Raw genomic sequence first — 13,406 nt, forward strand, 5'->3', positions numbered from 1 at the left:
ACTGGAGTTAAAAAAAAATGAAATTTTATAATGCTGCATAGTTACTCCGTATTAAAAAAAATGTAACTTGAAAGGAACGTTAAGAGTAAGGAAATCTAAAAGGGCATTCCTGCATCACATCGTGAGAAGTTTGATTAAATGTCCCATTCTGTAGGTTGTTCTTTACTCAAACGCTCACTTGCCGTGACTGGTCCTCTGAAAATTAGAATAAAAACTCTTTAACTCGCGAGCTCTTTGGCTGGCAAGTAGGGCCCGTTCGTCCTCTCAACCCTGGTTTCCAGCTGGACAGGAGGGCCCGTCGCGCGGTGGAAGGCGACCCACCCACCCATGGGCCCAGCGTTGCCGTCATATATTATCCGCACCCAAACGGGGGCGAGATCGAGGACGAGGCCGGAGCCGCACTGGAGTTCTACCTTTGGTAACAAAATTTCTTCGTCCTTGCACCCATTTCCCCCAATTTTTTCTGCAATTATTTTTCTAATTGGTTTGTTCGTCGCGGCGGCGTGTCGCGATTTTGGTGCGGGGAAGGTGAGATTTCGTTGCAGGATTTCTCCAGCCTGTTAATTTCTGCGGAACCGGTCGGCGCGATTGGTCCCCATAGCATAGGCCGCGGAATGTCGTCGGGGGAGAGGGGAATTGGGGGGTAGGTTATGGCGGATTCGATGTAATTTGGTCGATTCGTGGTGCTGACGCTACGCGATTGGATTTAATCAATGCATTTCGTTTCAGTTTTGCGTTATGTACCGTTCGAATCCGTCCATGGGTTAGATGGTTTAGGCGGCATTTCGTGTGCGGAAGGGGAAAAGTGAGGAAATTAATTTCATCTGTCTGCTGCGTGTTGATCGCTTCGCTGTGCTGGAATTTAGAATTTGGATTGGTATGGGCGTGCTCATATCTGTTTTGGGAGTAACTTTTGTCGGGATGCGCTCTGCTCTACGCAGTTGAAATTGAGGAATATTTAGATTGTGTTTCCTTGGGAGTCACGCTGATTGGTGGGAAACCCTGTAAATTTGTGTGTGTCTTTTTTTTTTTCCATCGCATTGCCCCCTCTCTCTGTTGATAAAATTGAGGATGGTGGTGGAAGAATCCTCAATTTCATCAACCTGGATAGGACAAAACAACATTGTTTTGTAATTTAATCTTAATTTGTGATGCCCCACCTGGCACACACAGTGTAACTCTTCACATCGAAGAGTGCTTCTCACCAGATTTTACCCATAATAATTTCATAGGTTTCAAGCTTAGTTTTGGGGCATAATTTGGAAGTACTTATGATTGTATAAATTATTGTGCTTGGAACTCTTCTTATTGAAGAGCACTTATGTTGTATAATCTATTGTGCTAGGAATGTGGTTCTGTGATTAGAATTTGGGAGGATGAAAATGCAGTTTTTTTATTCTCTTTCGGTAATAACCATTATGTGCTCTTATTAATGGTTTGCACCTGCCTATGATTTATATGCAAGGTGATCTTGAAGAAACTATCAGGATATAGTTTGCCGTCCTTTCTGGGAACTTTTTGATTGCTTCAAAATGTGTGGATCAACACTTCTATTTGGAGAACAAATTCGTTTCCATATTGTAACCAACTTAAAGTGTTTGTAGAAACATCATTTAGCCTGTTGATTGCTTCATTTTGAATCTTGACTTGAGCTACTTTCATCTGTAACTGCAAAATTCACTGAAAGCACAACTTTTGTGCAGAAAGGTGGAGCTCGAATAATTGCTGCCTCTATCTTTCACCAAGGATTTTGGTGCCTCATTTTGTGAAAGTAGGCAAATTTCTTCATCCGCTTCATAATTTTGAACTCTATTTTTTCAGCTGTTGCTTGACTGTGGATGTTTCTGATAAATCATATTAATGTTTGGTTGATTTTTTTTCAGCTGGATACTATTATTGGTTTAGCAACCAGATTGCATACTCTGAGCAGATCCAATAGGATTTAAAGAACACTTTTGTTCGAAAGGTCATTAGTTATTTGCAACGATGAAGGATCATCTGATGCTCAATGTTGACCGCCTGATGGTGCCTGAACCCATTGAGGTCACTGGAGCACCCAAGAGCTCCTCATCGAGGGACGTCACTGCACAGCTACCCCCTACATCACATTCCTTTTTTGCAGTTGGAGACAGCATGATTCCTGAAGAAGAACCTCTTCTGCAGATGCTGGAGTGTCGTATTTGTCAGGAGGAGGATGACATAAAAAATCTAGAGAGCCCGTGCGCTTGCACTGGCAGTGTAAAGGTACATATTATTCCATCAACTCTTGTGTTTTTTTGGTTGAAGTTTCGGTTGCTATTAGTTCATGTTTATTCGATTATCTGGGAAGCAAATTTGATTTGACAATATCAACTTGTATCAGTAGTGTTTGTTTGCATGTCTATTTGGTAGATATATGATTCTCTGATTAGTCAATCTGGCCTTGTTTATTGAATTAGGTGTCAACACCATTCTTGAAAGGTCTACTATTGCTTGGAATACTTTTTTGATTAACTTTTTCCAAAGTTTTTTTTTTCTGTAATTCCAGTTTGTATTGGTTTGAATGAAGTACACATGTACCACCACACAAAAGAATGCTGATGATATTTCTGTTTTTTTTCCGCAGCTTAATCAGTTAGCAAATGTGAATTTGGCCTGGACTGATCATGTCACGGTTATTTGAAAACTGAATGAAATGATTGTTCATCCATATGATGGAGACTCTTTGCTTGTAATTTGTGGCTATCTAGACACTCTTTTTCATAACTTAATATTATTAGAAAGTTTTCGCATGAAAGCTAAGGATTGCTTGAAATAGGAGATGGTTCCAAAATTGATAGTGTCAAGACAGTAAACATCACATTCTTTTGTGATGGGGAGTCTTCTAGAAGATAATACTAAAATACGATATATGACAGAAGTACTACTTAACATCAATATCATGTCATCATTGCATCTTATCTTGAGTCTGGGACGGAACTCACTACTCAGTAATTCAGTATGATGATGCTATCTGTAACTAGCAAGCATCCGGATAATCGGAATTTCAAACAACACATGGCTTATATCACTGACATTTTCTCTACTAAGTAGTAATGGTGTGTTTTCTTTGTGAACCACCTCCTGGTAAATTGGGTATTTATTTGTTATTCAAGCACGCAAAAGGTGGAATCAAACTCTGTCTGTGCTCTGCTCCAACTGTGTCCACTATAGTCCTTACATTCTAGCTGAATAGATGTTCAAGTTGATTCTTGTTGGCGTGCTTGTCTGATATGCTTATGAAGCTATTTTTTTTTATGTTTTGAAATTGGGGTCTCTCCTAGGTAATATGCATGGGTAACGTTCTCATGTTTTTTAGTTTTTGTGCAGTATGCACATAGGGCTTGTGTACAACGATGGTGCAATGAGAAAGGAGATGTAACATGTGAAATCTGCCATGAGGTGAGTTTTTTTCTAGGTGATTTTATCAAGTATTTTCCCCCAGATACGGTCCTGAACTATTACTGGAAATTACCTTGCTGCAGCCTTATGAACATGGGTACACTGCGCCTCCCAGACCCCATCCTGATGAAACTACAATCGATATAAGGCATGACATCCTTATTTTGCTTCATTCAATACATGGATATCCTATTATTATCTTTGGTTTTATAAGTCATTTTATTTTGTATCTCTGATGTCATGTTTAAAGTATTCAATTGCTGCTTTATTCTTTTTTTGCGATGGCAGTGGTGGCTGGACTATTACTGGTACCACATTTGACTTGCGTGATCCTAGGATCCTTGCAGTAGCACAAAATCACATCATGGAAGCTGAATATGATGATTATTCAGCCACAAATGCCAGCACCGCTGCCTTTTGTCGCTCTGCTGCCCTTGTTGTGAGTTCTTACTCTGCAGATGTATCTATAAACAGAAAAGCTTGTTGCTTACTTATTTATGTTTTCCTGTATGTTCAGTTAATGGCTCTCCTATTACTGAGGCATGCATTGACTCTAACTGATGAAGACGACGACGATACTTCAGCAATGTTTTCAGTAAGCAAAAGAACGGTCTTCAAAATAATACCATAGGGGCCATCTCGCTGTACATTATCATTTATCTGACTTTTGTGGTTCATTATTTGGCAGCTTTTCTTGCTGCGTGCTGCTGGTTTTCTTCTGCCATTCTACATAATGGCTTGGGCGATTAGTATCTTGCAGCGCCGCAGACAACGGCAGGTTAGTATGGCACTGTGATTTATGCATCTTTATTCTCTTCTATTCTTGTACATTTGTTGGGAACATCTTATAATTGGGGGAGGAGGGTTGGTGGGTGGGAAGAGCTTTGCATATGCATGAGGTGACTGGGAAGAGCTTTCCAACAGATCTCCGAACAGGAGCAGTTTCAAGAAACGTGGTCGGTGACTGGGAAAATTTGCCTTTGAGCCTGTTGTAAACTTGTAATCACAATCTTTTCCGTTGTTTGTTCAATGTGTATGTTCAGGAGGCAGCTGCATTAGCAGCAACAGAGGTGGCATTCATTCTCCAGTCTGGGCAAGGAAGAGGAGTGCATTTCACCATTGCGCCAGATTCTCCTGCCACGCCCCAGCACGAACCACAACCTTGAGGATGTCTGCTCAAGAGCGACTGGCTGGCTGGCAGCTGTGGCGATCTCAGAGTGTTGGTTTGCGTGGTTCACCGCAGGAGTTATGGTTGCTTCTGGTGCAGAGCGAGCCATATTATTTATTTATTTTACATCAGTGTCCTGAGTGTAAAGTTGTGAGACTTTGTGCTCCAGATTTCGCTTGTTGATGCTGGCCAGTGAGTCTCAGTGACGTGTGTATAAAAGTATGAACCATTTGGATCGGGTACGATCGGTCCTAAGTATTTACTTTAAAAAACAGACGGCCCTTCTCCAGGCCGCTGTTTCGTCTCTAGCCTCTAGTCTACACGCTTCTTTTACTGCAAATTTATGTACTCTCTGGTAGAATTGTACTAAGTAGTTAGGGAGTAACAGGAATTGTAGCGCTTTACGCTTGAACTTTTAATATGTGTTTGCAGTGGTGTCGCAAAGTGAGGCCTTAGCGTGCTTCAAAAGTAATCCATCCTCGATTTTCATCAGTAGGCAAAAGAACTTGCTAGCCGGCTAAAATGAGAACTTGCTAACAAATTGCCGAAATAATTCAAGGAAATTTGTGTACGACACGACAAAGTTGCTGGTTCTCAGAAATGCCATTTTCAGCTTTTTAATACAAAACTGTATGAACAATGCTCAGTAACCACCAACACTCTCAACTTGGGAACAAGGTAAACAGGTGCAATATCTCTTCATTTAGGGTCATAACATTTTTACAGTTGCTCTAATCCTTTGAAAAATGGGATACTTACCCAGTGACCATCACAACCCACAAGTAAAACTCAATCAAAATCAAGGGAGCACTCATAGTCATCACCTTCACGAACTTGACCGAAGGAACTGTAGGTAAGGTGATCACCCTTCTTCGTTTTGCCACCAAGAAAGCTCTGGGAGTCCTTGTCATCGTGCTGCACCCTTCCAGTTACCTCCAGGCACAAGCCATTCTGCGCAAGTTTCTTGCTCTGTTTTACTCTGTCGGTTCTCGGCTTCACTGGTCCTGTTTCAATGAACACTGGCTGATCTCTGATCGTGGGGTTGGGCTGTATGCGGTGCATCTGATCCTTTTCCTCTGCTGGTCTCATGATCCCTTGATCAGATTCCAACTCACCGGCTTCATCCTTGTTCAAAATTACCTGCAGAAGATAGACGCAAAATTATGTCTGCATCCAAATGATTTTTTTCCTTCCTGAAAGCTTCTGAACAATAATTAAACTGAGCCTGCAGGAACGAGATACTACGTACCTTACGGCCGACCAGATCAAATGTGACAACCACTTTCCCTTTTTGTTTATCAGCTGCATCCTGAGCTTCCTCGTGCACCTTCTTTAAGTCTGACTTCTCCTGAAGTGAGAAAAACAGAGAATTACAGTAATATCTTGCTTATTATACCGTTCAATTGGAACAACTGACTTTACAACCATCTCAAAATAGTAGACAAGCACAAGCTTTTTATCATCGTCGAATCCAGCAAATATACATGTTTTGGAGTAAATAACTCTGAGCTGATTGCAGAACCGCCTGATTCTCTTAGCACTAAAAGAAGAGTACATTGCATAAATCCCATAACAAATATGAATTTCCATGTTAAGATTAGGCGTTGTATGCACATCTTGGTTAATAGATACACAGCTCACGGTATGCATATCCTAGATCACTAAGTTTTAGTATAGTTTAATCAACAAACGGACAATTGTCAGAATGAGCAGATATGAGTAGGCCACAAGCCATGTGAGGAACAACGGAATATTAAAAATCAACTGTAGATTACCTTCGATGAGAGCCAACTATTTCCTTCCATTTCAAAATAGTCACTTTGATCATCATAAACTTTTGTCCTTGCTGCAGAGTTTCTATCATAGTCAACAAGTCTCTTTGCATAAGCTTCAGCTGCAGCTTCTGTTTCTGAACTAGGAACTCCAACATCACTTAAACCAGCATATGTACTACCTTCCATTAAGACAAGTGCACCACAGAAACTACAGGGTCCCTCGCCCTCTTGTTCACACACAATTTTGCCACATGATAAACAGTTGCTAATAAGATTGTGCTGGCGTGCTTGGCATGAACAAGGTTTCCCCTGCTTGAAGACAATAGAACCCTTTGCTGCCTCGGCAAGAGAGATGACCTTTCCTCCCTTCTTTTTTGCACCTTTCTTGGAGGCAACTCGGGGCTCTGCAGTATCTGACTGACTCTTAGAACCCTGACTAGAAGAAGATGCTGGATCTTTTTGTGTACGTGTTTGATTCTTTGCTTGGGCAGTTGCTGCATCAGCAGATGGCTTTAGATAAGGCTGAAGGTTAGATGACTGCAAGCTTTCAGTTCCTTTCGAGGGATCAATGTAGCCCCTCCTCTGCAAATACTCCTGAATGAGGTCCTCTGCAGCTTCTACTCCGACAATATTCTGCACCATTGAACAGGCCATGCCAAAGTTTATGTCAACTAAAATAACAGTAGCGTCCACATTTGCATGTACAACTCCAAAATAATTTTAAAAAGCAATGGAACTAGAGCTCATTTAAAATGCACAATGGTCACACACTAATAAAAATAAATAACACAATGGTAATACACTGGTCAAAATGATGGCGCATTTTGGCTAAATGATAGTAGATTCTTTCCGAGCAAGCTAAAAGATAGATTAGTATTAAGAGTTCCAATGTTTACTTTTTAGCAAGATGTAATATTCTGCGAACGACACCGTTCAGAACACAATGGACCATTTTTTTTCTTCATCACAGTCCATTATTTTTGGTTGTCGGATATATATAACATCCACTCATCATCTTTTCTTCTTACCCCTTCCTAATTGCTCGAGCCAACTTCATCAACATCGTCCTGCTGCCTCTGGCGTCATGTCCAGCGTCTGCCGATAGGTCAAATGTTTCCTCTAACCCCTCGGACCCGGTAAACCCTCTATTCTAAACACTCCTAATCGATCCACCAATGTCTCCCTCCTCAGCTCTGCTACCATCTCTGCTCCTGCACCGGGCACCGCCAGCGACTCAGCCTCGTCACCCTAGCCACTTCGGTGATGCTCAAAATGCCAGGGTTTTCCATCTCACTCTTCGCCATCTCTATAAGAGAATTGACCAAGTTTTGGAGGAAACAAATGACTGAGGTAAAGTGATGAGTTTGAAAAACGGTACTGATGCAATGATTAATAAAATATACTCCCTCCGTCCGGAAATAAGTGACGTAGGGAGTATTCTAATTGACAGTTACACATATGGGTCCCAATTTTTTATTTTGCACTGGGCCTTCAATTTCTCAGGCATGGCCCTAGTGATACAAATGTCAAGGGCACAAAATTTCAGAACCATGGATATTCAGGCTTAATGTGCCCATGCTACCCTTTCAACTTGGTTCAAGATGCATAGCAAGAGATACGTAAAGATACACAGCCTAACCAATAGTTAAAACCTACAAGTCAAGGTGAAATATTTGCAAGAAAGCAACCCATTTCCACTGTATACCACAACACGTGCAGAAAGTTTGACATTCACAAGATAATATACAAAATATACAAGCGCAACCAGATGGCTTGGATTTGGCTGATCATGCCTCAACCTGACAAGGCCATGCTAATTATGCATTGGGCTAAGTTCCCTTAAGATCCTACAGATCAAATTAACAGTACTATCTCTATGTTGCTAGCGAACATGCATATAAGTATATTAAGCAATAGACTTCATAAAATGCTCAGTCATACTTACAACGAAGCATCAGGTTACAAAATCATATTCATGATGATACAAGTCATTGAAGCACCTAGTTTTCCATCCATAACATACAAGTCTAACTTGAGAGACTTAAATCATTCATCAAGTTATCCTCTCCAGGAAACAAAACCGCAGAAACCCTCAACCAAACAAAGCAGGTAGAGGCACAATGCAGCAAACCTCGCCCCAAAAGTTACAACGCCCTGATGATCAGAGTCTCAGACTATCGAAGCTAACAATTATCACCACAGGATATAAACGTTGATCCAACCTGATAGGCTGATATCAATCCTGACGCCACCCAACTCAAATCGCATAAACGCTAATCTGAGAAGACCCCCAAACGGACGCAGATCAGGTCGCCGCACCAAACAAACACAAACACACAATAAGCTTCAATCAGAAGCCAGCGCGCAACGCGGTACGAATCATGTGCTCTCATATATCATTCTAGTGACGAAGCGGTGTGGGGTGGGGGATACGGACCGCGAGGTAGTCGGCGGCGTCGGGTGGAGGCGCGAGCTCGCAGAAGGAGACGAGGCCCGAGATGAGATCGGCGTCGAGATCCAGAGTGCTCCCCTTCTGACCCCTCAGTTCCTGCAGCGCACCCTTCAGCCACTCGCCGGACGTGCTCGCCGACGTCGCCATCGCCGCCATCGCCGCCGCTGTTGCCTGGAGCGCTGGAGAGGCCTTGGGAGAAGAAAGGGTGTGTGTCTTTTGCAATTTTCACCCTGATCTTTGTAATACTATAATAAAAAGGTCTCCCGATTCTATTTTGTGAACCCCATCCTTGCGTTCTAATACAATTTACAAAGAGGTTCTCACCTTATCCCCGAAAGCCTTTCGGTTCTTCTACAGCGAGCAGAGAAGGAAACGAAAGAAGCGTGTTCTCAACTTCTCATGGCCTGTTCGTCGTCTTCGTCTCCGCTCTCTCTTCTTCTCCTCCGGCCTCTCCCACGCATACCCCTCATCCATTCCAGGCACAGGAAGCCATTCCCTTTCCCAAGAACTGGCCGCATAGCAGCTTCAGCGGCAGCAAGAGCTCAGCAGCGGTTGCTGCGGCCGCGGGAGACCGGCCGGTGGAGGAGAAGCTTGAGGAGCGGAGGAGGCTTCGTGTGCTTATCCTACAGTAACCCGCCCCCGCCTTCCAATAAGGTGATGCGCAGCCGATTCATTTCTTGGTACCTTACCGATCCGTCGTAGGAGCAGCAGTGCTGATTTACATTGTTCCTTGGTGGTTGGTGTGGAATTTAGTTTCTTTAATGAACATAATTTTTTTAGTAAGGACAATTTAATGTATCTACGGAAAATGTAATGGGTGTATCGGTGAAATGTCAACTATGTGGATATTATCTTGCCCTGGAAAATGCAGACATTACTGAAGTTTAGCTGGACAGTAAGAATTCCTGTCTTTCTTATGTTATCCTTCTGACAACTTTGTTGCATTACCTGGATATAAGCAGGATTCGGATGAGTGGCCTGTCCTTCGCCGGTGGGATGTGCCATGGGAGTGGCAAACCGTTGTGCTCACCATGGTGGGCTGTGGAGTAAGGTACTCTTACCTTGCGCACCGGATAAGCATTTTGAATTATCTTATATGCATATTCTGGTTGGTGATATCTATTTGCAGTTATAGGCATGCCTAAGCCTGAGAAAGTATCCTGAGTGTTGTTTAGACAGCTTTGCTCTGACAGGATTGGTTGAGCAGTCGGTGTTGCAATACGCAGGGTATAAAGCTGCAGGGGCAACTATAGATGAGAAGGCAGAAATACTCTTTCTCGGGCAACTGTAGGGATCTATTCTTACTCAATTCCTTCGTTGATAATGTGTATCTACCAAAAGATGGGTACTGCCTTTTTCCAAAATGATTAATTTTATTGTCTTATTCTTATGTAGTTTATTGTCTTATGCAGTAGCGTGACAGCAGTTCTGCTTGGTGTTATATTTAGCATCACCAATACCTTCCGACCATTCCCGGATGATATCTTTCGTTATGGTCAGGACTTGATCTTATTGATATGCTTACTCTTAATAAATTTGATTTTGTGCAAAGAGTACACCATACTCTTTTTTGGAAAGTATTTTTCTGAATTCCGAGAAGTTTTTGGGATATTTGCTGGCACTGGAGTTTCCTTGTAATTATGAGTTTAATTCGTAATCTTTTTCATCATCACTGCTTTTAACATTCAAATCATGGTCAGTGGACTCTTTTTACAATTTGTTTAGGAGGAAAGTTGACACTGTAATTTCGAGCTTTCAGATATTAAAGAACCATTCAAACTAAGAAATGGCTGGCTTCTGTGGGCTGGTATTGGTCTCTTTGGTGCAGTCATTTCCATAGCTCTAGTTGGAGCTGCCATGACCTATCTGAATGGTGAACCTCCAGAGAGAGAGGTACAGCCTGTTAAATGCTTTAGCAGGCAGATTTTTCTTGTGCACGACCATCTATTAGTTGTTTCCTGACATTTTTATCCCAGTACATACATTAGTCTGATTATATTCACCTTCAATTTTCTATCCAATTTATTTGTTGAGAAAATCATGCGGTGAATCAAGTATTTTGTTTCCCTATATGCCAAATGCAGAAGTTCTTCCTAAGAATATGTTTTTCTTTCATATGACCACTCTTTTAGAATGTCCTAGGCCCACTTGAGCCTCGTTTTATGTGATCACTCTTTACTCATGCAAGACTAGCTCTAGTTTATAACTAAGCAATGGCAACTCTGAGACTGTCCTATACTTTGGACTCAGTACTAAATGATTGCCAAGTCAATTCATTGTCTATAATGGTCACAACAGACATTCATTGTCTATAATGGTCACAACAGACAGATATGTTGTTAACTTCCATTTGAGATAAAAGCATCATTTGTTGATAAGATAGACATTTGGAAACATATCGTATTACTCATTTAGGTTGGGAATTGAATTCTGAGATGCCATACATCTATGCTACTTATAAAATTTCGAGTTGGTGGTGAGTTCACTCCTGCAAACTCTTGCAAAAGGCACGAATAAACAATTGTGGTGGAAGAGATTCAGACTCAAACAGCTTAATCTAATCCCATGCTACAAGTTTCGGACCGAGAATTCAATCAATTGTTGTCCTCGCCTTTTTTCCGTTTGACTACCAATCCAAAACAATGCAATCGATCGGCAAATTGTATGCTCACTCTTTTTTCTGATTTTGTGGCAACACACGAGCATTGTGCTAGTAATTTTGAATGTTCAGCTTTTTTTTATACCTATTTGTTTTACAACTTTACTAGTTAACCTTTTTCTGGATACTATTTCATGACTAGTGATCTATTTGTCTTTGTTTCGACAGAAGGACTCACTGGTTCTTTTACTGCCACTAATTGGCTCGTCAACTCTCAGGTATCATCTCTCGAGCTTTTGTGTTTTACTTGATACTGTCTATAGACCAGGTAATCAGGACTTGAATTTGTTTTCATTGTTTCAAATCTGTTGGTAGCACTGCCTATTTGGTGGGTATTACTGGAGTTCTAGCACCAATTCTGGAGGAGACTGTGTTTCGAGGATTTCTAATGGTGTCCTTGACTAAGTGGTAGAATTTGATCTCATGTATATTTTTCTAAAGCTTGCAGTACTGCACGTTGATGTTTCGAATTGTTTGCTTTCGATACAGGTTTCCTACTCCAGTATGTGTGGTGTTCAGTGCTGCTGTATTTGCCTTTGCTCATCTGACTCCTGATCAATTTCCGCAGCTGTTTGTACTTGGTAATTTTCTTGCATATTTAGAACTAATGCAGAAAACCATGTTACTTGCAATTTCGCAAGCAGTGCATAAACATATTTAGTTGCCGACAAACTTGGCCATATGGCCCATACTGCAATATGGGCAGCTGCTGCTGTGGCCTTATTCTGGAAACCAGCAGCACATGGCACCTGGCGTCCAGTCTTTATTAGGGAAGCTTCATGTTACAGATAAGTAGACTCCACATATTAGTTGTTCAGGACGAGAATTAGGAAGTACACGTTGTATAGGACTTGAGTTAGTTTCAAAGATAATCCAAAGGCTCCATCTATGCTCGGGCAGGGGGTTTAGATGGGCTCGGGAGGGACCTTTGCCAGCGTGGCGGTCAACATGGTCAAAACCGCCTAGACCAGCCGGAAACAGACCAAGGTGGGTCGGGTGCCCGGTTTTAAAAGTTCGGGGTTCAGGTGGGTGGGGGGGGGGGGGGTAATATAATCAAAGGATCATGATACATACATCTACCACCGAATAGGTGGATATTGCAGTGATTTCCTAACGATCTAGGACATAGTCTTGGTGGAGTGAACGGACGCCTCGGATATTTATAAGAGTAAAGATAGAGATACAAATTACCATTATGTTGATATAAAAACTTTCAGAATGCAAATATTATGTCACTGCCTTGATTATTGGTCTGCAGGTGTTGCACTAGGGTTTACATATGCTCAAACTCGCAATCTTCTAGCTCCTATTACAATACATGCATTTTGGAACTCAGGAGTTATATTACTGCTAACTTTTCTTCAGGTACATTTTATCATCTGTCTCAGTAATTTCCTTGATGAAAATGCTAGGAATTATGGGTTGACTAACATGCAGGATATGCCGCATGAGCTGGGCCAGCTAATTCATGTTCTCCATCTTCCTACATAACTTACATGTGATCTTTTATTGCTTCAGTTGCAAGGGTATGATATCAAGGAGCTCCTGGGGGCATCTTGAAGACTTCAACTGATCAGCTTTTGGCTTTGTGTATATCCTTCGGTAACTTCAGCCAAAAAAACGAAATGACTAATGATCTCTATTTTTACTGTTTAATGATCGATATTTACGGTGCAAGTAAGCAATTTTATGTACCCTTACAATAAGTTGTCACATAATTTGTATGTATCCTTGCACTAACTTTTATGTACTGGTCCAGCTAATTCATGTTGTGTATATGAAATCAGCGTCCTCCGATGGCGCTTCCTCTGGCAACATGTTTTGCAACTGAATGAGACACTGAACCACTGGTAGTGGTAGATTAGGCCTGTGAATCACTCTTCTCTCCAGAATTGCTACTGGCTCAGCTTTGATCCTGCCTTGTTCACCAGT

The 13,406-nt window shown here is 41.7% G+C and overlaps 3 protein-coding genes across 4 annotated transcripts; 2 read left to right on the forward strand and 1 right to left on the reverse strand.

Annotated features, from left to right (window-relative positions):
* The first annotated feature begins 290 nt into the window (after positions 1 to 290).
* Positions 291 to 5,032, forward strand: LOC100834851. The gene is made up of 9 exons (XM_003578062.4): positions 291 to 418; positions 1,704 to 1,771; positions 1,884 to 2,244; positions 3,349 to 3,420; positions 3,504 to 3,568; positions 3,709 to 3,859; positions 3,938 to 4,015; positions 4,109 to 4,198; positions 4,464 to 5,032. Exons 3-9 carry the CDS (start codon positions 1,987 to 1,989, stop codon positions 4,584 to 4,586), a joined length of 837 nt encoding a protein of 278 aa, XP_003578110.1. The 5' UTR covers positions 291 to 418; positions 1,704 to 1,771; positions 1,884 to 1,986; the 3' UTR covers positions 4,587 to 5,032.
* Positions 5,033 to 5,172: 140 nt separating this feature from the next.
* On the reverse strand, positions 5,173 to 9,048 carry LOC100835158 (activating signal cointegrator 1). The gene is made up of 4 exons (XM_003578063.4): positions 8,801 to 9,048; positions 6,364 to 6,996; positions 5,838 to 5,936; positions 5,173 to 5,728 (listed from the first exon to the last, which is right to left on the reverse strand). Exons 1-4 carry the CDS (start codon positions 8,969 to 8,971, stop codon positions 5,378 to 5,380), a joined length of 1,254 nt encoding a protein of 417 aa, XP_003578111.1. The 5' UTR covers positions 8,972 to 9,048; the 3' UTR covers positions 5,173 to 5,377.
* Positions 9,049 to 9,141: 93 nt separating this feature from the next.
* On the forward strand, positions 9,142 to 13,289 carry LOC100835467. Of its 2 annotated transcripts, none has more exons than XM_024462782.1 (10): positions 9,142 to 9,469; positions 9,778 to 9,866; positions 9,995 to 10,102; positions 10,228 to 10,310; positions 10,644 to 10,708; positions 11,643 to 11,692; positions 11,790 to 11,882; positions 11,964 to 12,055; positions 12,733 to 12,839; positions 12,993 to 13,289. In XM_024462782.1, exons 1-10 carry the CDS (start codon positions 9,215 to 9,217, stop codon positions 13,032 to 13,034), a joined length of 984 nt encoding a protein of 327 aa, XP_024318550.1. In that variant the 5' UTR covers positions 9,142 to 9,214; the 3' UTR covers positions 13,035 to 13,289. The 2 variants fall into 2 exon arrangements, with proteins under 2 accessions (XP_024318550.1, XP_003578112.1); XM_003578064.4 differs by having other exon boundaries at positions 9,144 to 9,469; positions 10,575 to 10,708.
* Positions 13,290 to 13,406: the final 117 nt, after the last annotated feature.

This window comes from Brachypodium distachyon, chromosome 4 (assembly GCF_000005505.3).
Source record: "Brachypodium distachyon strain Bd21 chromosome 4, Brachypodium_distachyon_v3.0, whole genome shotgun sequence".
NCBI classification, from domain to species: Eukaryota; Viridiplantae; Streptophyta; class Magnoliopsida; order Poales; family Poaceae; genus Brachypodium; species Brachypodium distachyon.

Coding starts and splice junctions, on each gene's coding strand:
- LOC100834851 (XM_003578062.4), top strand. CDS start 1,987: ATGAAGGATCATCTGATGCTCAATGTTGACCGCCTGATGGTGCCTGAA. Junction 3,421..3,503: donor CATGTGAAATCTGCCATGAG/GTGAGTTTTTTT, acceptor ACCTTGCTGCAG/CCTTATGAACATGGGTACAC. Junction 3,569..3,708: donor GAAACTACAATCGATATAAG/GCATGACATCCT, acceptor TTGCGATGGCAG/TGGTGGCTGGACTATTACTG.
- LOC100835158 (XM_003578063.4), bottom strand. CDS start 8,971: ATGGCGGCGATGGCGACGTCGGCGAGCACGTCCGGCGAGTGGCTGAAG. Junction 6,997..8,800: donor ACGCCGCCGACTACCTCGCG/GTCCGTATCCCC, acceptor TCAATGGTGCAG/AATATTGTCGGAGTAGAAGC. Junction 5,937..6,363: donor ATAGTTGGCTCTCATCGAAG/GTAATCTACAGT, acceptor TTCTCACTTCAG/GAGAAGTCAGACTTAAAGAA.
- LOC100835467 (XM_003578064.4), top strand. CDS start 9,215: ATGGCCTGTTCGTCGTCTTCGTCTCCGCTCTCTCTTCTTCTCCTCCGG. Junction 10,311..10,574: donor GGATGATATCTTTCGTTATG/GTCAGGACTTGA, acceptor TCGAGCTTTCAG/ATATTAAAGAACCATTCAAA. Junction 12,840..12,992: donor TACTGCTAACTTTTCTTCAG/GTACATTTTATC, acceptor TTATTGCTTCAG/TTGCAAGGGTATGATATCAA.